This window comes from Cervus elaphus, chromosome 23, assembly GCF_910594005.1.
Source record: "Cervus elaphus chromosome 23, mCerEla1.1, whole genome shotgun sequence".
Lineage (NCBI taxonomy): Eukaryota > Metazoa > Chordata > Mammalia > Artiodactyla > Cervidae > Cervus > Cervus elaphus.
This window is the reverse complement of record NC_057837.1, coordinates 48,108,067-48,130,596: the sequence shown is the minus strand read 5'-3', so window position 1 is coordinate 48,130,596 and position 22,530 is coordinate 48,108,067. Positions and strand designations below refer to the sequence as shown.

The following is a 22,530-nucleotide window of genomic DNA, read 5'->3' as shown; positions in this document are numbered from 1 at the left end:
ACATTGTCTTTCTGTTTTGTCGATGGTTTCCTTTGCTGCACAAAAGCTTTTAAGTTTAATTAGGTCCCCTTTAGTATTGGGTTGGCCAAAAGGTTTGTTCATTTTTTTCCTGTAAGATGGCTCTAGTAGTGCTTAGTTCTCTTTAACTTCATTCAAAACAATTTTGTTAGACTGTATTGTGACAGCTATCATAACAGCAGGCAGGTTTTTTTTTTTAATGGTGGATTTTTGTGTAGACATTTTAATGTTGACGAGGAAAGAAAAAAGCAACATTTTCAGCATATTATGTTTTATTATTTCAAGAAAGATAAAAATGCAACTGAAATACAAAAAAGATCTTTGCAGTATATGGAGAATGTGTTGTGATTGACTGAACATGTCAAAGTGGTTTGCAAAATTTCATGCTGGAGATTTGCTGGATTGTGTGCCACAGTTGGGTAGACCAGTTGAAGTTGATAGCAATCAAATTGAGACATTAACATTATTGAGAACAATCAATGTTGTACCATGTGAGAGATGGGGGACACTCAAAATAACCAGATCAAGCAAGGAAAATCATTTGCACCAGCTTGGTTATTAAATTACTTTGATATTTGGATTCCACTGAAGTTAAGCAAAAAAAAAAACCAAAAACCTTTCTTGACCGTATTTCCACATGTGATTGTCTACTTGAACATAATGAAAATGTTCCCTTTTAAAACAAATTGTGACAGGTGATGAAAAAGTGGTTCTGTACAATAATGTGAAATGGAAGAGATCATGGGGCAAGTGAAATGAACCACCACCAACCACACCAAAGGCTGGTCTTCATCCAAGAAAGTGATGTGTATACAGTGCTGTTGGAAAGGAGTCTTCTATGAAAAACGGCAGAAGGTAGTGGAACAAAATGGTGAATACACAGAAAAGTAAAAATTTAAGTTGAAAAAATGAAGTATGGCTAAGTCCCTTCACTGTCCACCTGAAACTATAACAACATTGCTTGTTAATTGCCTATACCCCAATAAAAATAAGAAGTTTAAAATAGAAACAAGAAAAAAAGAAATTTAAGTTAAAAAAAGTGAACATGTTGTTCAATAAAGTTCTTGGTGAAAATGAAAAATGTGTCTTTTATTCTTTTAAAAAACCAAAGGAATTTTTTGGCCAACCCAATCATTTGGGTTTTTATCTCCTTTGCTTTAGGAAACATGTCAGAAAAATAATACTGCTATGATTTATGTCAAAATGAACTGCCTATGTCTCCTTCTAGGTTTCTGGTCTTACCTTTACATTTTTAATCCTTTTTGAGTTTATTTTTGTATGTAGTGTTATTAGAGTTTGTCTGCTTCTTCTTAATTTTTGTCCACTTGACTACCATGAACTGAGAGAAGCAAATCAGAATCTCTTATTAATGGGTTTCTTCATTTCCTAGTATCTCTTGTAGTTTCTGGTTCCTATTGCTATTTGGCACATATCCATAATTATTATTATTATGAATTGCTCTGCCTAGAATTATATTTTCCTTTAATAAAGCTTTGCTTTGATTTTAATCTCCTTTTATATTAAAATGACACCCTTGCTTTCTTTTTGTATTTTTCTGGTCTATCTTTGTCCATACTTTTATTTTCAACTTTGTAATTGACTTTGTTTTAGGTATAACTTGCATCCAAGAGCTTGTTATTCCCATCTGAAAGACTTTTGTTTCAGTATGTGAGTTTAGCCCATTTGCATTTATTGATTTGACATATTTGGGTTTAGGTTTACTTCTGTCATGAATATGGTAGGCTTTTTTCTTAGTCCTGAAATCCACAATGTTTTCTTGTTTTGCTTTGTTATGTTTCTGTTCTAAAATTTGTGCCTGGTATTTATTTTAATCAGGAGTAAGTTGACAGACATGCGACAACTGCCTTTGAAAGAACTTATTACTTATACTTCCCAAGAGAAAAGGGCAATACCATACCACAAAGGGCCACAGAGTGAATCACCAGGGCTGGTCAGGGGGCAGGAACAAAGGGAAATCCTAGGCGTTTATTGCTGTGGTAGTGGGAATTGGTTAGGTGAGGACATCCCATATTGAGCAGGAAGTGAAACACAGTTAGTGGAATTTGCGGTTGGAGGATTCATAATCAGAGAAAGCCAGATCACAGGAGAGATGTAAACAACTTTGGACATTAGTTTGGCCTTGTGACTAAGGGATGCCAAATAGACTAAGAGGATCTAAGAAACACAGAAGAGTTTTTTCTGATAATTTAGATTTATATCATCTTTTTTCTATAACTTCATCTAATTATGAAAAATCAGATGAATTATCATCTAAAATAATTTTATCATTTGATTTTTAAAACAGCATCTGTTATTTTCCCCTTTGAACAATGTATATTAACATGGTATATTTACACTACATCAATTCAGTTCAGTTCAGTTGCTCAGTCATGTCCAACTCTTTGCGACCCCGTGGACTGCAGCACACCAGGCCTCCCTGTCCATTACCAACTCCTGGAGCTTGCTCAAACTCATGTCCATTGAGTTGGTGATGCCATCTAACCATCTCATGCCCTGTTGTCCCCGTCTCCTCCTGCTTTCAATCTTTCCCAGTATCAAGGTCTTTTCCAATTAGTCAGTTCTTCGCATCAGGTGGCCAAAGTATTGGAATTTCAGCTTCAGTATTAGTCTTTCCAGTGAATATTCAGGACTGATTTTCTTTAGGAAATCACTGGTTTTGATCTCCCTGTAGTCCAAGGATTCTCAAGAGTCTTCTCCAACACCAGAGTTCAAAAGCATCAATTCTTCGGCACTCAGTTTTCTTTATAGTCCAACTCTCACATCCATACATGACTACTGGAAAAACCATAGCTTTGACTAGATGGACCTTTGTTGACAAAGTAATGTCAATGCTTTTTAATATGCTGTCTAGGTTGGTCACAGCTTTTCCTTCAGGGAGCAAGCGTCTTTTAATTTCATGGCTGCAGTCACCATCTGTAGTGATTTTGGAGCCCAAGAAAAAACAGTGTCTCACTGTTTCCATTGTTTCCCCATCTATTTGCCATGAAGTGATAGGACGAGATGCCATGATCTTAGTTTTCTGAATGCTGAGTTTTAAGCCAGCCTTTTCACTAGATTTAACTAAAAATTATGATATATAACTAAACTGGAAAGAAATGGGAAAGTGTATATGTATGTATATACATAGAAGGGTTTAAAAGAACTACACTCATATTCTGAGGTAGGTAAAAAGTCAGTATAATTTTTGAAACTGAAAACTCAAGAATGAGCATTACTATTGATAGATAACAAGAATTTACTGTATAGCATAGGGAACTATATTCAGTATGTTATAATACACTATAATGGAAAAGAATAGAAAAAAGAATATAATATACACATATATATGCATAACCAAATCACTTTGGTGTACACCTGAAACTAACACAGTATTATAAATCAAGTATACTTTAAGAAAAAAAATAATTAGCATTAGTAGCATGTCCTTTAGAAAACCGGAGGTAAATGGGAGAACAATTGAGACTGAACAGAAAATTAGGGCATGTGGAAGAGTGAAACAGAGGCTGCTACAGTCTTGCACAGCTATTTAAATTTTTTTCATTAGCTACGATGTTAAGCTTAATATGTCAATATATGGATGGACACTAGGCTTTAGGTGAGCAGGAAATAGTATATACAGAAGTCTAGTTACACATGAAGCTTATATCATGTTATAAATCAAAGTCAGTAAATAAAGCTAAGGGAATTCCCTGGCAGCCCAAATTGTCAGGACTCCATGCTTTCACTGCCAAGGGTCCAGGTTCAATCCCTGGTCAGCAAACTAAGGTCCTGTGAGCTGCACAGCACAGCTAATAAAAAAGAATAAAGAAAAAAAATTAAATTTAAAAAAAATATATAATATTTCCAAAATTTTGGGGAATTGAAAGTTGGTTTCAATTTATTTCTAAAAGATGCTCAATTTTGTGTGTCAGAACTATTTAAACATTTAAATGTAACCTTGTGACTGTTTACCCAGATGGACATTTGATATGCACAACCATGAAATATTTATAAGAATAAAAGAAAGGTCAAAAACAAAACTATAACTTCTAATTACATCATTTAGGTAAAATGTAAAATATTTTTAGTCTTCTGGAGAAGTAAAAAATTAACACATGATTTTATCACTTCTTAAATTAGTTCAACTCTCTTTTCCTATTACATTTGGGGTGCCATTTTCAGGTAACAGTTTGTTTTTTTTTTTTTTGCATATTCTTCATAACAAACCCAGGAGATCCTGGCTTGGTAGTCCTTTTATATAGTTTGAAGTTGGTAAACCTTTGGGCCTTTTTTCAAGAGATAACCTTGGTCATTTAGTGATCCAATAAAATTTTCAAAATCAGCAACCTAGTAGAAAATAATAAAAGAGCCTGTTAAATAATATGCAAAAAATGTGATTTTTTAAAATTAATCTCTCAAACAGTAATATACAATTGTCAAAGTTTTTTGGGCAAATAAAATCATTTGTACTTCTTACAGAGAAAGCTGCACACATACGAACCTTGGATTCTATAACACCTAGCTAATCAAAAATAACTCCAGTATGCACAGAATCTTTTATATTTGTTTTAGCTTAGCTTCAAAACAAAAATTAGACTAACTTTTGAAATTGAATGAGCAATTTTCCATAGAAACTGTTTTACATATTTAAAGTGCTATTGTCCCCATTTTCACTAAGACTTTTAAGTAGTTAGAGCAAGTGGAATCATGTCCATTTAACAAATGAGAAAATTGAGGTTCAATGATGTGTAAGATGACTTGCCCTCAGAGACTGTCAGTATAACATGGAAACTTGCTATGATGTTTCTCCTATCAAGATGTTGAAAACTCTTTTGAAAAGAAGTTTGAATTTTAGATAAAAAACTGTTTTTTTAAAGTTCTGAGCAACTAATTTTATATCTTAAAAAACAAGCATGTATTTTAAATACTCCAAAACAGCATATTCCATGATTTTAGTCTAAATCTTTTGACATCCAAAAGTTCTATATTAATAAAGCCATCCTGAAATTATTATAAAAAGATTTACTAATTATTTATCATACCTGAATATTTAACTCTTTGGCAATCTGCTGAAGTTGATGAAACTGAAATAAATTATTGTAAGTTCTTTCAGCAGTATTGTTGAGAGCAGAAATAAATCTTTTTGCTGCTGATCTGTTGCTCATTCCAGAACCATGCTGGGATCGTTCAAAATCTAGGTTCCCAAATTCATCGGAGTAAGTTCCTAACATGCTTATGGAAGGAAAGAAAAACAGTTACCCAATGTGTTTCAGCTATAGAAATTTTTGTCCAAGTTATAAAAAGAAAAATGTGGAAGCAGCCTGGAGGATCAGGTAACAAAGATTTAAACGTGTATTTACTGAGTGGTGATTGTGAATTAACTATTTATGGACTATTCGGGGATAAAAATATTTTGGACATAGTTACCACTTTTTAAGAAACTCCCTATATTTAGAAACAGAAATACAAATGTATTTTTGCATAAAAATACAAAGTTGATAGACTATAATATAAATACTTGGAACATTCTCTTTGATTCATGAAAAAAAGAAATTCTAAACATACTAAATTTAGGCTTTCCTTGGTAAAGATGTCTTCCCATCTCCTAGGGCAGCATCTGGCAAACAAAATGTGTTGGAAAATACTCTGGGAATGAAGTAGAAAGGTTCTGCTGAGTTACAGTAATGATGGTTAGATATTAAAGGATACACCTATTTCTCCAGCCCTTGCTTGTTTTCTTCTTATTTTCACAATATCATCAGGAAAGAAATACATAATTCATAGTGAATTTTAGCCAAAAGTCTGAAAGTACCAGTTAGAAATTAGCCATCCTCTCTAGTCCAGCCCTGTTGCTGACTACCTGCCTTAATTCTCAGTTTATATATAATCTCACAACCAGGCTCAGAGGCAAAGATGTTATTTAATGAGTTAATTAATCAAATAAGAACTGGTCACTAGACAGTAGGCTTCTCGTGGTGGAACAAAACAGGTGCAATTCCTGCCCTTAAGGAGCTCTTAAGAATGCGTTTAAAGGGTTATTAAAAACACATCTTCATTTTGTTCCCTGAATAGATAAGAGCCCACATGAAAGAGAATAAGCTGTACATACAGGAATGAGTCATCCAAATAAGACTGTAGTAACTAATAAAACAATTAGATGAGTATGTGTATTCCCTAGAAATGTAGCATAATTTTTTTTATAATTAACTACTTTACATATTATTATTTGTTGTTGTTTAATCACTAAGTCATGTCCGACTCTTGCGACCCCATGGACTGCAGCCCGCCAGGCTCCTCTGTACGTGTGATTTCCCAGGAGAGAATACTGTAGTTGCCATTTCCTTCTCCAGGAGATCTTCCCTTCATTGGCAGGTGGACTCTCTACCACTGAGCCACCAGGGAAGCCCACACCATATAATTTACCATATTCTTATTTCTCATAGAACAGTCGTCACAAATGCTTTAAGCTACTATGTCAATTAGAATAGCTAGTATTTACCTTAATTATATTTATTTACCATGCACTGGTTTGATCTCCTTGCATCAAACCAGTCAATCCTAAAGGAAATGAACCCTAAATATTCATTGGAAGGACTAATGCTGAAACTGAAGCTCCAATACTTTGGCCACCTGATGAGAAAAGCCAACTCACTGGAAAAGACCCTGATGCTGGAAAAGACTGAAGGCAGGAAGAGAAAGGGACAACAGAAGACAAGATGGTCGGATGGCATTACTGGGACTCAATGGACATGAGTCTGAGCAAGCTCCGGGAGATGGTGAAGGACAGGGAACCCTGGAGTGCTGCAGTCCATGGAGTCACATAGAGTCGGACATGACTGAGCGAATGAACTGAACTGAACTGAACCATGTGCTACCCAATTTAGCCCTTCCAGCAATCCTATTACTTGGGGATTATTCTTATTTCCGTTTTACAGATGAAGATACAAAGTCTTGTAAGGTTAAGTGACTCGCCAAAGATTACAAAGCTAATTAGTGTCATATCTGGGATCTGAGTCTGGCTACACTGCTTCAGATTTGAAGGAAAGTATGTAAAATATTTGAGTTACTTTCCTTACACAGAAGTAGCTCACAATGATCTCTCAACCTCTGAAGGTGGCTCTATTTTCTTCTACTTCCTAGTATATTTCCAGAGACAGCTTATATGACAGCTTATGTTGCCCATAAACAAGTGGTTTTTATAGCTATGTGCTCTATAATGTACTGTCACCAGTTTAGATTTTTCTTATTTAGGCTTCTGCTTCCTAGTTAAAATATAATTTAACAGGTTCAAAACCATGTTAAGGACAAAAATTCAAAGCTAAAGACACAAAGATAAACACCAATACAGTACACTAACGCATATATATATGGAATTTAGAAAGATGGTAACGATAACCCTATATGCAAGACAGAAAAAGAGACACAGATGTATAGAACAGACTTTTGGACTCTATGGAAGAAGGCTAGGGTGGGATGATCTGAGAGAACAGCATCGAAACATGTATATTATCAAGTGTGAAACAGATCGCCAGTCCAGGTTGGATGCATGAGACAAGTGCTTGGGGCTGGTGCACTGGGATGACCCAGAGGGATGGGATGGGGAGGGAGGTGGGAGAGCGGGTTCAGGATGGGGAACACATGTAAATCCATGGCTGATTCATGCCAATATATGGCAAGAACCACTACAATACTGTAAAGTAATTAGCCTCCAACTAATAAAAATTTTAAAAAAAGGAAAAAAAAAAGCTAAAGAGACAGAAACTCTGAAATGGAAGATTTAATGAATGAAGAATGATTACTAAAATCAACCTAACAATCAATGTAGTGTATTTACTGAGAGCCTATTGTGTGCGAGGCGTGAGTCTGGGCCCTGGGAGTACAGTGGTAAATCTGACAGATAACTTTCTCTTCTCTCACAGAGTTTAGACGAAGGACAGAAAGCATGTTAAGTATAACAAAGCAGATAATTCCCAGTCTGGTCTCAGTTGTGTTTAATTGGGTCTTGATCTCTACCATGGAAATAATGCTAGGTAATATCAATCATTTGAAATCAAAGAAAGAAAGAAGAAAGTGAAGTCGCTCAGTTGTGTTCGACTCTGCAGCCCCATGGACTGGTAGCCCACCAGGCTCCTCCATCCGTGGAATTTTCTAGGCTAGAGTCCTGGAGTGGGTTGCCATTTCCTTCTCCCTTGGAATCAAGCTAGCCTCCTTTTTTCTCTGAACATTTTTATAAAAGTTGGTAAACACTCAAGCAATTCAGGGACACAAACTGGTAATCGGATGTGGGTGCTATTTACACTTAATCATGAGGCCTTTTTTTCAGGATCCCAGAAGAAAACTGACAGTCTGAAGTTAATTCAGTTTTATCAGCAAGGCAACTTTGAGAAGTAGAAACAAATACAATTTCCATAAGGGAAAGCACATGCAAAGATTGTTTGACATGAGTATTCAGATATGTAGAACTATTCATAAATGAGAACTATAGCTTTTTTATTGAAAAGGCAATTAAAATTTAAGTATAATGCTCAGATATGAGAACTAATCCATGGCATCCACAGAACCATGGCTTTACTGTAGAGAAACACCAGAGTGGCTACTTGAGGCAGTCTGGGGTCTGAGGTCTTGGGAAACTGACGAAGGGTAAAGCCTCAAAAAACAAACGTTACAGGTGAAGGAAAGTTGCCGAGGTAGTCTGACCCTTGATTTGCCAGCAGTCTATGATGTAGAGCACATGACATTCTTTAGCAGAACCAGGCACTAGAAGACCCAAAGAAAGGGCAAGAGTTCAATAAAAAGAAAAGAAAACCAGGAGTGGCAATCTGGGTCCACTGCCAAAGGTGGAGAGCTTAAGGCCAGGATACACTGGCCTTAAGAGAATGAAAGAGGATGATACATGCACTCGAGATTGTGAGCAAAGAAGCTACCTTCCTGTCATTGAACAAGAAGTCTCTATTGTTGGTCCCTGTTTTTAATTAGGAAAAAAGTTTAAAATACAAGATTTCTAGAATTTTGGTTGGTTTCAGTGACTTACTTTGGATCTCTGTTAGGTCAGATTCTCAGTTTCCTATTGGTCTCATCCCACTAGAAGTCAGGTGGGTAATTGGTTTTTGTAGCCATTCCTTTACTTCATATGCTGCTCACTATAGTGAGTCCTGGCAACATGCTGTATGAGGAAGTCTAGTAATTCTAGTATTTATAAGGTTGCTTATAAATAGCAAATGGAGGTTCTCCAGCACAAAGCAGCAAGTTTGGTAATTTTTACCACAAGACCCTTTAAGCCCTATTTCTGAGGCATGTAAAAGAGAAAATTGATAGTTCAAGCAATGTGTGATGCTCAACCAGTAAGATATTAAGATATAGAGGGTAAAAGTTAGCAACTGGTTGTTGTTTAGTCGCTCAGTCTTGTGGCCACTGCTGAGTTTTCCAAATTTGCTGGCATATTGAGTGCAGCACTTTCACAACATCATCTTTCAGGATTTGAAATAGTTCAGCTGGAATTCCATCATCTCCACTAGCTTTGTTCGTAGTGATGCTTCCTAAGGCCCACTTGACTTCGCACTCCAGAAAGTCTGGCTCTAGGTGAGTGATCATACCATCAGGGTTATCTGGGCCATTAAGATCTTTTTTTGTATAGTTCGTCTGTGTATTCTTGCCACCTCTTCTTAGTATCTTCTGCTTCTGTTAGGTCCATACCATTTCCGTCCTTTATTGTGCCCATCTTTGCATTAAATGTTCCCTTGGAATCTCTGATTTTCTTGAAGAGATCTCTAGTCTTTCCCATTCTTTTGTTTTCCTCTATTTCTTTGCATTGATTACTGAGGAAGGCTTTCTTATCTCTCCTTGGTATTCTTTGGAACTCTGCATTCAGATGGATATATCTTTCCTTTTCTCCTTTGCCTTTTGCTTTTCTTCTTTTCTCAGCTATTTGTAAGGCTTTCTCAGACAACCATTTTGCCTTTTTGCAATTTTTCTTCTTGGGGATGGTTTTGATCACTGCCTCCTGTACAATGTTACAAACCTCCATCCATAGTTCTTTAGGAACTCTGTCAAATCTAATCCCTTGAATCCATTTGTCACTTCCACTTACAATCATAAGGGATTTGATTTAGGCTATACCTGAATGGTCTAGTGTTTTTCCCTATTTTCTTCAATTTAAGTCTGAATTTGGCAATAAGGAGTTCATGATCTGAGCCACAGTCAGCTCCAGGTTTTGTTTTTGCTGACTGTATAGAGCTTCTCCATCTTTGGCTACAAAGAATATAATCAATCGGATTTCAGTATTGACCATCTGGTGACATCCACATACAGAGTGATCTCTTGTGTTGTTCCGAGAGGGTGTTTGCTATGCCCAGTGCAGCACATTCTCTTGGCAAAACTCGTTAGTCTTTGCCCTGCTTCATTCTGTACTCCAAGGCCAAACTTGCCCGTTTTCCACGTTATCTACTGACTTCCCACTTTCGCATTCTAACTCCCTATGATGAAAAGAACATCCTTTTTTTGGTGTTCATTCTAGAAGGTCTTCATGGAACCATTCAACTTCTTTGGCATTAATTGTTGGGGCATAGACTTGGATTACTGTGATGTTGAATGGTTTGCCTTGGAAAAACACTGAGATCATTCTGTTGTTTATGAGACTGCACCCCCAAGTACTGCATTTCAGATTCTTTTTTTGACTGTGAGGGCTACTCCATTTCTTCTAAGGGATTCTTGCCCACAGTAGTAGATATAATGATTGTCTCAATTAAATTCGCCCATTCCCATCCTTTTTAGTTCACCAATTCCTAAGATGTTGATATTCATTCTTGCCATCTCCTGTTTGACTACTTTCAGTTTACCTTGATCATGACCTAACATTCCAGGTTCCTATGCAATACTATTCTTTACAGCCCTGGACTTTACTTTCACCACCAGACACATCCACAACTGGACGTCGTTTCCACTTTGGCTCAGCCTCTTCATTCCTTCTGGAGCTATTTCTCCACTATTCTCCAGTAGCATATTGGACACCTAACCACCTGGGCTTCCCAGGTCACGCTACTGGCAAAGAACCTACCTGCCAGTGCAGGAGACATGAGATGTGGGTTCGATCCCTGGGTCAGGAAACTCCCCTACAGCAGGAAATGGCAACCCACTCCAGTATTCTTGCATGGAGAATCCCATGGACAGAGATGCCTGTTGGGCTACGTACATAGGGTTGCAAAGAGTCTAACAGGACTGAAGCAACTTGCTTGCACAGAATGACCTGGGGGATTCATCTTTCTGTATCATATCTTTTTGCCTTTTCATAATGTTCACGGGGTTCTCAAGACAAGAATGCTGAAGTGGTTTGTCATTCCTTTCTCTGGTGGACCAAGTTTTGTCAGAAGTCTCCACCATGACATATCCATCTTGGGTGTCCCAACATGGCATGGCTCATAGTTTCTTTGACTTACATAAAGCTGTGATCCATGTGATCATTTTGGTAGTTTTTCTGTGACTGTGGTGTTCATTCTGTCTGCCCTCTAATGAATGAGAACAGGAGACTTGTGCAAGCTTCATGATAAGAGGGACTGACTGTGGGGAAAACTGGGTCTTCTTCTGGTGGGCATGGCCATGCTCAGTCAGTCTTTAATCCAGTTTTCTGCTGATGGGTGGGGCTCTGCTCCCTCCCTGTAGTTTGGCCTGAAGCCCAACTATGGTAGGGGTAATGGCAGAACTCCTCCAAAAGGATTTATGCCAGCATGCTGCACCTCCCGGAACTGCTGCTGCCAGTGTCCCTGAAACTGCAGCAGGCCACTGTCAACCCACACCTCTGCCAGAGACTCCCAAACACTCACAGGCAAGGCTGGCTCAGTCTCTTGTGGTGTCCCTGCTCCTTTCTCCTGGAACACAAGATTTTGTTTGTGCCCTCCAAGAGTCTCTGTTTCTGTGGAAGTTTAGTAATCAAATCCCACTGACCTTCAAAGTCAGATTCCCTGGGGATTCTCAGTCCCTTTGCTGTATCCTCAGGTTGGGAAGTCTATTGTGGAGCCTAGCACTTTAACAATAGTGCGAGTTCTTCAGTATAATTGTTCTCCAGTTTTCTTATCACCCACCCAGAGGTTATATGGTGGGGCTAATGGCAACTACCTCCTCCAAGAGGACTTATGACACATGTCACACCTCCCAGGACTCCTGCTGCCAGTGCCCCTGTCCCCATGGCAGGCCACTGTTCACCCATGCCTCCACAGAGACCCTCAAACACTCAGAGGCAGGTCTGGCTCAGTCTCTTGTGGGGATCACTGCTCCTTTCCCTGGGTCCTGGTTGAAAGGATTGGTAGTCATTAATTGTTAGTAATTTTACTCATTATGAGACAGCTGTTCTTGTGCTAGCAGTAAAAAATTAAGAGCTATCAATTCAACAGTCCTTAAAGCTTCAAAAACTGTAAGTGTAACCTTGCTGACAAATTCTGACATGTTGATTTAAGAAGAAAAGTTCTGCTTCTTGCATAGATTATCTAAAAGGGCAAGAAACAAATTGCAACTTAATGCTTAGACCTTTGGGAGATAGCATGGGTGCCCTTCTACCCATACAGCATGCTTCCAGAGGCAGTCGAGGGAACAGGGTGTCCTCTGGGGACAAGTTAGTGACAGCCCGGGGATGAAGAAACAACTAGGTAAATCTCTCCCTATAAAGACAGGGAGAAAAGGATCTGAAGCTCAGAGCTACTGAACAATGTATATGGAGAGCTCTAAAGGTCAGAATGAAGAAATTCTTTGAAAGGGGCAATTTTGGAAACTTCTGATCTGTGACATGATCTCTGCCAGTTTTTGAAACCTTCAATGTGTGTGATGAGTCACAGTAAAAGTTATCTGCATAGTCTCATCATCATTTCATCAAAGCTGGCAATATTGATAGTGTTTACTGAGTGTCCACTGATCTGTCAGAATCACATTTGTCACTTTGGCTTAGTGCATGATATCTCAGGGCACAATCCTTTGTCCTGAGTTCTACACAAAAGGAGACTGAAAAGCAGAGTGTAACTTGCCATGGCAGCTCCAGTTCAGTTCAGTTGCTCAGTCATGTCTGACTCTTTGTGACCCCATGGACTGCGGCACGCCAGGCTTCCCTGTCCATCCATGGCATTCTTCCCTGTCCATGGCAGCTCCAGGTCAGATTTTAAAGCCCACACTCTGGCAGCAATGCTGCACCACTTTTACTTAGAGCTAAAGAGAAACAATTGGTTCTGACTCCAAGCAAGCCCAGAACAGTAGCTCTTAGGGGAAAAAAAAAATTACTTAACAAAATAATTTTGTCTTTAAATTAGTATTTTTAGATCCTCAGATTCCTAACAGATTTATATTTTAAGTACTGTGCATATTAAAAAGAACTAATTTCTAAATTACGATAAATCCACACAATGAAACACTGCAGTTGTGAAAAATAAAAAGATACTCTTTAGGCATTGACATGGAAAGATTTCAAGATCATTTTCTCAGTGAAAAAACTGAGGTATAGAATGTGTATGCTACCTTTTGTCTATAAAAGGGGGAAAAGAATATACAGATATGGAGTTGTAATGTATATTTTATATCTGAAATCACACAAAAATTGATTTGTCACTAGGGAAGAGGAAGAACAAGGGAGCTAGTTAACAGTATATGAAGAAACTTTTACCATCAAATACTGTTTGAACTTTGGAATTTTGAGGTATATGAATGTGTAAACCTATTAAAAAAATTTTTTTAACTGAAATGCCTATCTAAAATAATCAGAATAAGATGTGTTCTCATATGTCACTTCTTAAAAGTTAACATGTGCAAACAGGAAACCAAAAAGCACAAGAAGCAAAAAAAAAAAAAAGGCATCCATGACCACAAGCAGTTTACCATTTGATGTGTTCTTCTAAGTTAATTGATTTTTTCAAAAACTGCATGTCTAAGGTAGTCATATATCATCAGTTAAAATACAGATTTTTTCTTTTATGTCTCCTAAGAACTATAATCTACCAAATGATATAAAATGCAAAGGTCACATATTAGCAATATTTGTCAAATCCTAATGCATTTATTGATCCTTGAACCCAGAAATATCATTTCTTAGAATATACTTACAACACATGAAGTATCTCACAGAGATTACTCATTGTAGCACTGTTTGCAATAGCAAAATCATGGAAAATATTCACGTGTCTAGCAATGGGAGACTGATTAAATAAACTATGGTATATCATGGTATATCTAAACAATAGAATACTATATAGGTGTAAAAAAAAACTTTATATGTCCTAATAAGGAAAGATCCCTAGATATACTGTCAAATTAAAAAAACAAAAGATATAAGAGAATGGATTGGCAGTTGCTAGAGGCTGGGGGGGCAGGGAAGGGGATGATAAGGGGTGGGGTGGGTAAAATGGGTGAAGGGAGGTCAAAAGGTACAAGCTTCCAGTTATAAATATAAGTAATGTAAGAATGGTGACTAGTTAGTAATACTGTATTATATATTTGAAAGTTGCTAGAGAGGAGATCTTTAAAGTTCTCATCACAAGAAAATAAACTGTAACTGTGTGGTGATGGACATGTGCAGTGTGGTAATCATTTTGATATATAAAGTACAGAACAACACTGTAAGTCATGTGCTATTTATAAGAAAGTAATGGGTGTCCTGGTAAAGAGGAAGGGTAAACGGTAAATAGGATGGGGCAAGCCTTCTCAAAGTATGTGTTTTTTAAATTCATTTTAGAACTATGTGAATGTATCAATAATCATTAGGGACTTCCCTGGTGGTGCAGTGCTCAAGAATCCGCTATGCAACGCAGGGGATGCGGGTTCAATACCTGGTCTGGGAACTGAGATCCCACATGCCTCAGGGTAACCAAGCCTGTAGGGAGTCTGTGGGCTGCAACAAAGATCCTGCATGCTGCAACTAAGACCCAAGGCAGCCAAATAAATATTAAAAAATGACCCAATTTTAAAATTACCCATTCAAAAAACATTTTTTAACATGTAAAGATTATTTACACAGGAATATTTTAAGCCAGAAAAGTATAATTTGCTCTGAGGAAAATAAGTGATCAAATGCGTTAACTAAAAATAATTTTGCTTGGCCTAATTAAATACATAAATTGAGACAGAATGATGACTGTTTTATTTCATTTGATGAATGTTTTATTTCATTTAAAACAGCATTTAAAATGTATTCTTACCTGTACTTCATGATTTCAACTATGTCCTCAGCATCTTGTTTAGTTGCTTCCTCTCTCAATTCCAACCTTGCTCGTGCCTTTAAAAGAAAACAACCATCTTCAGATAACAAAAGATAAATATATTTAACATTGAGCAGGTAGAGTATATATAAGCTTATTTCATTTATTAATTTTACACAAAAACTTTTAGAAGGAGAGATTGCAATATAAAAAGTCAGAATTTTAAAATATTATCAAAAGCTTGAATATGACAATTATCACTCATTTTAAAATCTATTTTTATCTACTAACACATCTTTCTGAATGTTCATTCCAGAAGATTTGATTATGCCTTTTACTTTCAGGAAATCATGCCTAGCTATTAATTTGTTAAAACAACAAATATGAGTTAATCAGATTCTAGAAGCAAAAAGCTCAAACTCTAACCCAGCTAATTTTAACTGCCAGAGTTCTCTTAGCATTCCATACTTGTGAAGAGATATAATGCTGTTAGAAAAATAGGCACTTACAGACCTGTCATGTATCAAATCAAATACTACTAAGATATTTGACACATTCCATCTTACCATATGCTCATTTTTGAATACCTAAATTCTTATTTAACCTAAGAAATCTTCAAACCTCAAGAGTTCCCTGAGTGTCATTAAAGGAAAAACAAAACAAAACAAAAAAAACCCATTACATGGTATGTAACTAGTCCTGCTTTTAGAAAGTGGCTAAACATTGCTTGATATGCTAAATGTACCACAGCCTTCTTTTTAGACCTTGCCTTGGGACATGCAGGATCTTAGTTCCCCAGCTAGGGATCAAACCAGTGCCCCTGCATTGGGAGCAGGGAGTTTTAACCACTGGAGCGCCAGGGAAGTCCTATGACTACCTTTTATTTTTTTTTTAATTTATTTATATTTTACTAAAGGGTAATTCAAAACAGCAGAGACATTACTTTGCCAACAAAGGTCTGTCTAGTCAAGGCTTTGGTTTTTCCAGTAGTCATGTATGGATGTGAGAGTTGGACTATAAAGAAAGCTGAGTGCCAAAGAATTGATGCTTTTAAACTTTGGTGTTGGAGAAGACTCTTGAGAGTCCCTTGGACTGCAAGGAGATCCAACCAGTCCATCCTAAAGGAAATCAGTCCTGAATATTCATTGGAAGGACTGATGTTGAAGCTGCAACTCCAATACTTTGGCCACGTGATGTAAAGAGCTGACTCATTTGAAAAGACCCTGATGCTGGGAAAGACTGAAGGCGGGAGAAGAAGGGGATGACAGAGGATGAGATGGTTGAATGGCATCACTAACTCAATGGGCATGAGTCTGAGTAAACTCTGGGAGTTGGTGATAGACAGTGAGGCCTGGTGTGCTGCAGTCCACCGGGTCGCAAAAGGTCAGACACGACTGAACGACAGAACTAAACTGAACTGAAGGATAATTGCTTCCTGGAATTTTGTTGTTTTCTGTCAAACCTCAACATGAATCAGCCATAGGTATACATATATCTCCTCCCTTTTGAAACTCCCTCCCATCTCCCTCCCCATCCCACCCCTTTAGGTTGATACAGAGCCCATGTTTGAGTTTCCTGAGCCATACAGCAAACTCCCATTGGCTATCTATTTTACATATGGTAAGTTTCGATGTTACTCTTTCCATTCATCTCATCCCCTCCTCCCCTCTCATGTCCATAAGTCTATTTTCTATGTCTGTTTTTCCACTGCTGCCCTGTAAATAAACTCTTTAATACCATTTTTCTAGATTCTGTATATAAGTGTTCAGTTCAGTTCAGTTCAGTTGCTCAGTTGTGTGCAACTCTTTGCAACCCCATGGACCACAGCATGCCAGGCCACCCTGTCCATCACTAACTCCTGGAGTTTACCCAAACTCAGGCACACTGAGTCGGAGATGCCATCAACCATCTCATCCTCTGTCACCCCCTTCTCTTCCTGCCTTCAATCTTTCCCAGCATCAGGGTCTTTTCAAATGAGTCAGCTCTTTGCATCAGGTGGCCAAAGTATTGGAGTATCAGCTTCAACATCAGTTCTTCCAACGAGCACTCAGGATTGATCTCCTTTAGGATGGACTGGTTGATCTCCTTGCAGTCCAAGGGACTCTCAAGAGTCTTCTCCAACACCACAGTTCAAAAGCATCAATTCTTTGGGGCTCTTTATAGTCCAACTCTCACATCCATACATGACTACTGGAAAGACTATAGCCTTGACTAGATGGACCTTTGTTGGCAAACTAATGCCTCTGCTTTTTAATATATGGTCTAGGTTGATCATAACTTTCCAAGGAGTAAGTGTCTTTTAATTTCATGGTTGCAGTCACCATCTACAGACTTTGGAGCCCCCCAAAATAAAGTCAGCCAATGTTTCCCCATCTATTTGCCATGAAGTGATGGGACCAGATGCGATGATCTTAGTTTTCTGAATGTTGAGTTTTTTTTTTTTTTAAATGTTTTATTTATTTATTTGGCTATGCCAGGCCTTAATTGAAGCATGTGGGATCTAGTTCCCTGACCGGGGATCAAACCCTGGGCCCCCTGCACTGGGAGCACAGAATCTTAGCCACTGGACCACCAGGGAAGTCCCTGAATGTTGAGTTTTAAGACAACTTTTTCACTTTCCTCATTCACTTTCATCACGAGGCTCTTTAGTTCTTCTTCACTTTCTGCCACAAGGGCGGTGTCATCTGCGTATCTGAAGTTATTGACATTTCTCCCAGCAATCTTAAATCCAACTTTTGCTTCATCCAGCCCAGCATTTCTCATGATGTACTCTGCATATAAGTTAAATAAGCAGGATGACAATATACAGCCTTGACGTACTCCTTTTCCTATGTGGAACCAGTCTGTTTCATGTCCAGTTCTAACTGTTGCTTCCTGACCTGCATACAGATTCCTCAAGAGGTCGGTCAGGTGGTCTGGTATTTCCATCTCTTTCAGAATTTTCCACAGTTTAGAATACAATATTTATCCTTTTCTTTCTGACTTATTTCACCCTGTATAATAGGTTCTAGGTTCATCCACATCATTAGAACTGACTCAAATGCGTTCCTTTTTATGGCTGAGTAATATTCCATTGTGTATATGTAGCACAAATTCTTTATCCATTCATCTGTTGATGGACATCTAGGTTGCTTCCATGTTCTAGCTATTGTAAATAGTGCTGCAATGAACAATGGGATACATGTGTCTTTTTCAATTTTGGTTTCCTCAGGGTATATGCCTAGGAGTGGGATTGCTAGGTCATATGGTGGTTTTATCCCTAGTTCTTTAAGGAATCTCCATACCATCTTCCATAGTGGCTGTATCAATTTACATTCCTTTGAACAGTGCAAGAGCATTCCTTTTTCCCCACACCCTTTCCAGCATTTATTGTTTGTAGACATTTTGATGATGGCCATTCTGACCAGTGAGAGGTGATATCTCATTGTAGTTTTGATTTGCATTTCTCTAATCATGAGCAATGTTGAGCATCTTTTCATGTGTTTGTTAGCCATCTGTATGTCTTCTTTGGAGACAAGTCTGTTTAGGTCTTTTTCCAACTTTTTGATTGGGTTGTTTTTCTGGTATTAAGTTGTATGAGCTGCTTGTATATTTTGGAAATTAATCCTTTGTCAGTTGTTTTATTTGCTATTATTTTCTCCCATTCTGAGGCTTGTCTTTTCACCCTGCTTATAGTTTTCTTTGCTGTGCAAAAGCTTTTAAGTTTAATTGGGTCCTACTTGGTTACTTTTGTTTTTATTTCCATTACTCGGAGGTGGGTCATGGAGGATCTTGCTTTATGTCATCAAGTGTTTTATGTTTTTCTCTAAGAGTTTTATAGTTTCTGGTCTTACATTTAGGTCTTTAATCCATTTTGAGTTTATCTTTGTGTATGGTGTTAGGAAGTGTTCTAATTTCATTCTTTTACATGTAGCTGTCCAGTTTTCCTAGCATCATTTACTGAAGAGGCTGTCTTTGCCCCATTGTATATTCTTGCCTCCATTGTCAAAAATAAGGTACCTATAGGTGTATGGGTTTATTTCTGGTATTTCTATCTTGTTTCATTGGTTTATATTTCTGTTTTTGTGCCAGTACAATACTGGCTTGACGACTGTAGCTTTGTAGTATAATCTGAAGTCAGGAAGGTTGATTCCTCCAGCTTCATTCTTCTTTCTCAAGACTGCCCTGGCTATTCTGGGTCTTTTGTGTTTCCATATGAATTGCGAAATTTTTTGTTCTAGTTCTGTGAAAAATGCCATTTTGGTAATTTGATAGGGATGGCACTGAATCTGTAGATTGCGTTTGGTAATATAGGCATTTTCACAATATTGATTCTTCCTACCCAGGAACATGGAATACCTCTCCATCTGTTTATGTCATCTTTGATTTCTTTCACTAGTGTCTTATAATTTTCTGTGTACAGTTCTTTGTTTCCTTAGGTAAGTTTATTCCTAGATATTTCTTTTTGTTGCAATGGTGAATGGGATTGATTCCTTAATTGCTCCTTCTGATTTTTCATTGTTAGTATATAGAAATGCAAGTGATTTCTGTGTATTGATTTTGTATCCTGCAACTTTGCTAAATTCACTGATTAGCTCTAGCAATTTTCTGATACTATGTTTAGGGTTTTCTATGTACAGTGTCATGTCATCTGCAAACAGTGAGAGCTTTACTTCTTTTCTGATCTGGATTCCTTTTCTTTCTTTTTCTTCTCTGATTGCTATTTCTAGGACTTCCAGAACGATGTTGAATAATAGTGAAGAAAGTGGACACCCTTTTCTTGTTTCTGATCTTAGGGGTAATGCTTTCAGTTTTTCACCATTGAGAATAATGTTTGCTATGGGCTTATCATATATGGCCTTTACTATGTTGAGGTAGGTTCCTTCTATGCCCATTTTTTGAAGAGTTTTAATCATAAATGGGTGATGAATTTTGTCAAAGGCTTTTTCTGCATCTATTGAGATGACCATATGGTTTTTATCTTTCAATTTGTTAATATGGTATATCACATTGATTGATTTGTATATATTGAAGAATCCTTGCATCCCCGGAATAAACTGAACTTGATCATGGTATATAAGTTTTGATGTGTTGCTGAATTCTGTTTGCTAAAATCTTGTTGAGGATTTTTGCATCTATGTTCATCAGTGATATTGGCCTGTAGTTTTCTTTTTTTGTGTTGTCTTTGTCTGGTTTTGATATCAGGGTGATGGTGGCCTTGTAGAATGAGTTTGGAAGTGTTCCTTCCTCTGCAATTTTTTGAAAGAATTTTAGAAGGATAGGCATTAGCTTTTCTCTAAATGTTTGATAGAATTCTCCTGTGAAGCCATCTCGTTCTTGGCTTTTGTTTTTGGGGAGATGTTTGATCACAGCTTCAATTTTCAGTGCTTGTAACTGGGTTGTTCATAATTTCTATTTCTTCCTGGTTCAGTCTTAGAAGATTGAACTTTTCTAAGAATCTGTCCATTTCTTCCAGGTTATCCATTTTATTGCCATATAGTTGTTCATAACAGTCTCTTATAATCCTTTGTATTTCTGCATTGTCTGTTCTAACCTCTTTTTCATTTCTAATTTTGTTGATTTGATTCTTCTCTTTTTCTTGATGAGCCTCACTAAAGGCTTGTCAATTTTGTATACCTTCACAAAGAACCAGTTTTTAGTTTTATTTATCTTTACTATTGTTTCTTTCATTTCTTTTTCATTTATTTATGATTTCTTTTCTTCTACTAATTTTGGGGGCTTTTTTGTTCTTCTTTTTCAATTGTTTTAGGTGTGAAGTTAGGTTCTCTATTTGATGTTTTTCATGTTTCTTGAGGTAGAATTGTATTGCTATAAACTTCCCTCTTAGAACTGCTTTTGCTGTATCCCATAGGTTTTGAGTTCCATAACCTTTAAAAAATTTTTTTATCTACCCATTTCTAATGTTACCCAATAGGAAGAAAAGCAAATAATTACACAGAAAATTTAAGAGAAATCTTATAACCCTGTACCCCCTTTTTAAGCCAAAAGAGCAAGAACTTAAAATAAATGAACCTCTGTTAGACGAATCAAAGATTCCAGCTGCCTAGTAGTGATTGGTGAGCTATTTAACCGCTGGCTCTGTTTCCGGAGCTCAAGGTAAAAATTCTGAAGAATTTGAGCAGCTTCTGTGGATAGCCTTGGATAGACATACTGCCGAGAGTAGCCAATGTACTTTCTCAATAACTGGTGGGGAATTGGATCTATTGTTTCTCCAGGAACCACCTAAAACATGATAAAAAGGCCCAAGATTACAAGGATATGTAGCAAATAAAATCTTTCTGCTAAAATAACTTGTTTAGATAAATATAATATTCTAAAATATTCTAATACTTAGATAAATATTATATTCTCCAAATAAACCAAACTCTGCAGTTCTAGCTCTTGGTCTAGCTGACTTAGATTATTTCAATTGAACTTTATATAAACTCTAGTATTATAATATAAAAGGTATTTGCTAAGAAAGTTTACGTACTACTGCTCTACAACAAGCAACACACTGAACTCTGACTTTCAAACAAAACTGAACCAAATTATTAAAGAGAAGAAACTTACCTTTAGTCTTTCTGATAGTGGCTTATCAGAAACCACTTCAAGTATAGAAGTATTTGAATCCTGACTATTCATACGAGCTACTGTGGCACTGCTAACAGCTCTCTGCTTTCCAGCCCTTATTGCAATCACATGTTCAGAGAGTAAATGATCATGATCTTCATTTGGAGTGTCTAACAGGATAAAGACCAGATCAAATCTGGATAGTAGGGCACTCCCCATTCTAAAGGTATGAAAGAAAGAAGAAACAGTGATTGGAATTAAACAGAAAACCTAGAAAGCTGTTTATTCACTTCTTTACTACTAATCAAGTTCCATGTAGAACTTAAAAAATGAAGCTTTAGGTTAAGGAAACAAGCAATAGCTTCTGGATTCAATGTACCCACCAATTCCAGAGACATACCAGGTCACATGTGCACAGGCTTATATGTACCCACATGTTAAGATGCCTTTTCTCACACCATCAAAACTAAATTCTTCTCTTATGTTCTATATGACTTCTGATGATTTAGGATCATTGAAATTACAAGCTAGAATGCTTCATAATACATTGAAGATTATCTGGTTGAGAAATTCTTAATCTTTTACATCTTTTGTCTCACCAAAAGAGAGTCTTTGAGTCTCTCAAAGCACCTATGCCCATTTAGAAGCAAAATACCACTTTTTCTCAAATATACCTCTATATGCCTGTTAGTCATTATAGTAAAAGTGCTGTGTCCTACTTAATCATTTTTGAATCTACCAATCACACAACTCCTTTATTTGAGACCAACAAACTGAAATCCAGAATGATTTAAAG

General features: G+C 37.1%; 1 protein-coding gene across 3 annotated transcripts in view; it reads right to left on the bottom strand.

The window, feature by feature from the left end:
* Nucleotides 1–3,200: 3,200 nt before the first annotated feature.
* MCM8 (minichromosome maintenance 8 homologous recombination repair factor) overlaps nucleotides 3,201–22,530 on the bottom strand; it is a 51,349-nt gene continuing 32,019 nt past the window's right edge. For 2 of the 3 annotated variants that reach the window (XM_043884745.1, XM_043884743.1), the window contains exons 15-19: nucleotides 21,735–21,954; nucleotides 21,195–21,404; nucleotides 15,183–15,259; nucleotides 5,061–5,250; nucleotides 3,201–4,365 (exon numbers count right to left, since the gene is read on the bottom strand). In XM_043884745.1, coding sequence (XP_043740680.1) covers nucleotides 4,273–4,365; nucleotides 5,061–5,250; nucleotides 15,183–15,259; nucleotides 21,195–21,404; nucleotides 21,735–21,954 — 790 coding nt within the window. In that variant the 3' untranslated portion in view covers nucleotides 3,201–4,272. The remainder of the gene's footprint in view (nucleotides 4,366–5,060; nucleotides 5,251–15,182; nucleotides 15,260–21,194; nucleotides 21,405–21,734; nucleotides 21,955–22,530) is intronic. The other variant, XM_043884746.1, reaches the window with a different exon arrangement.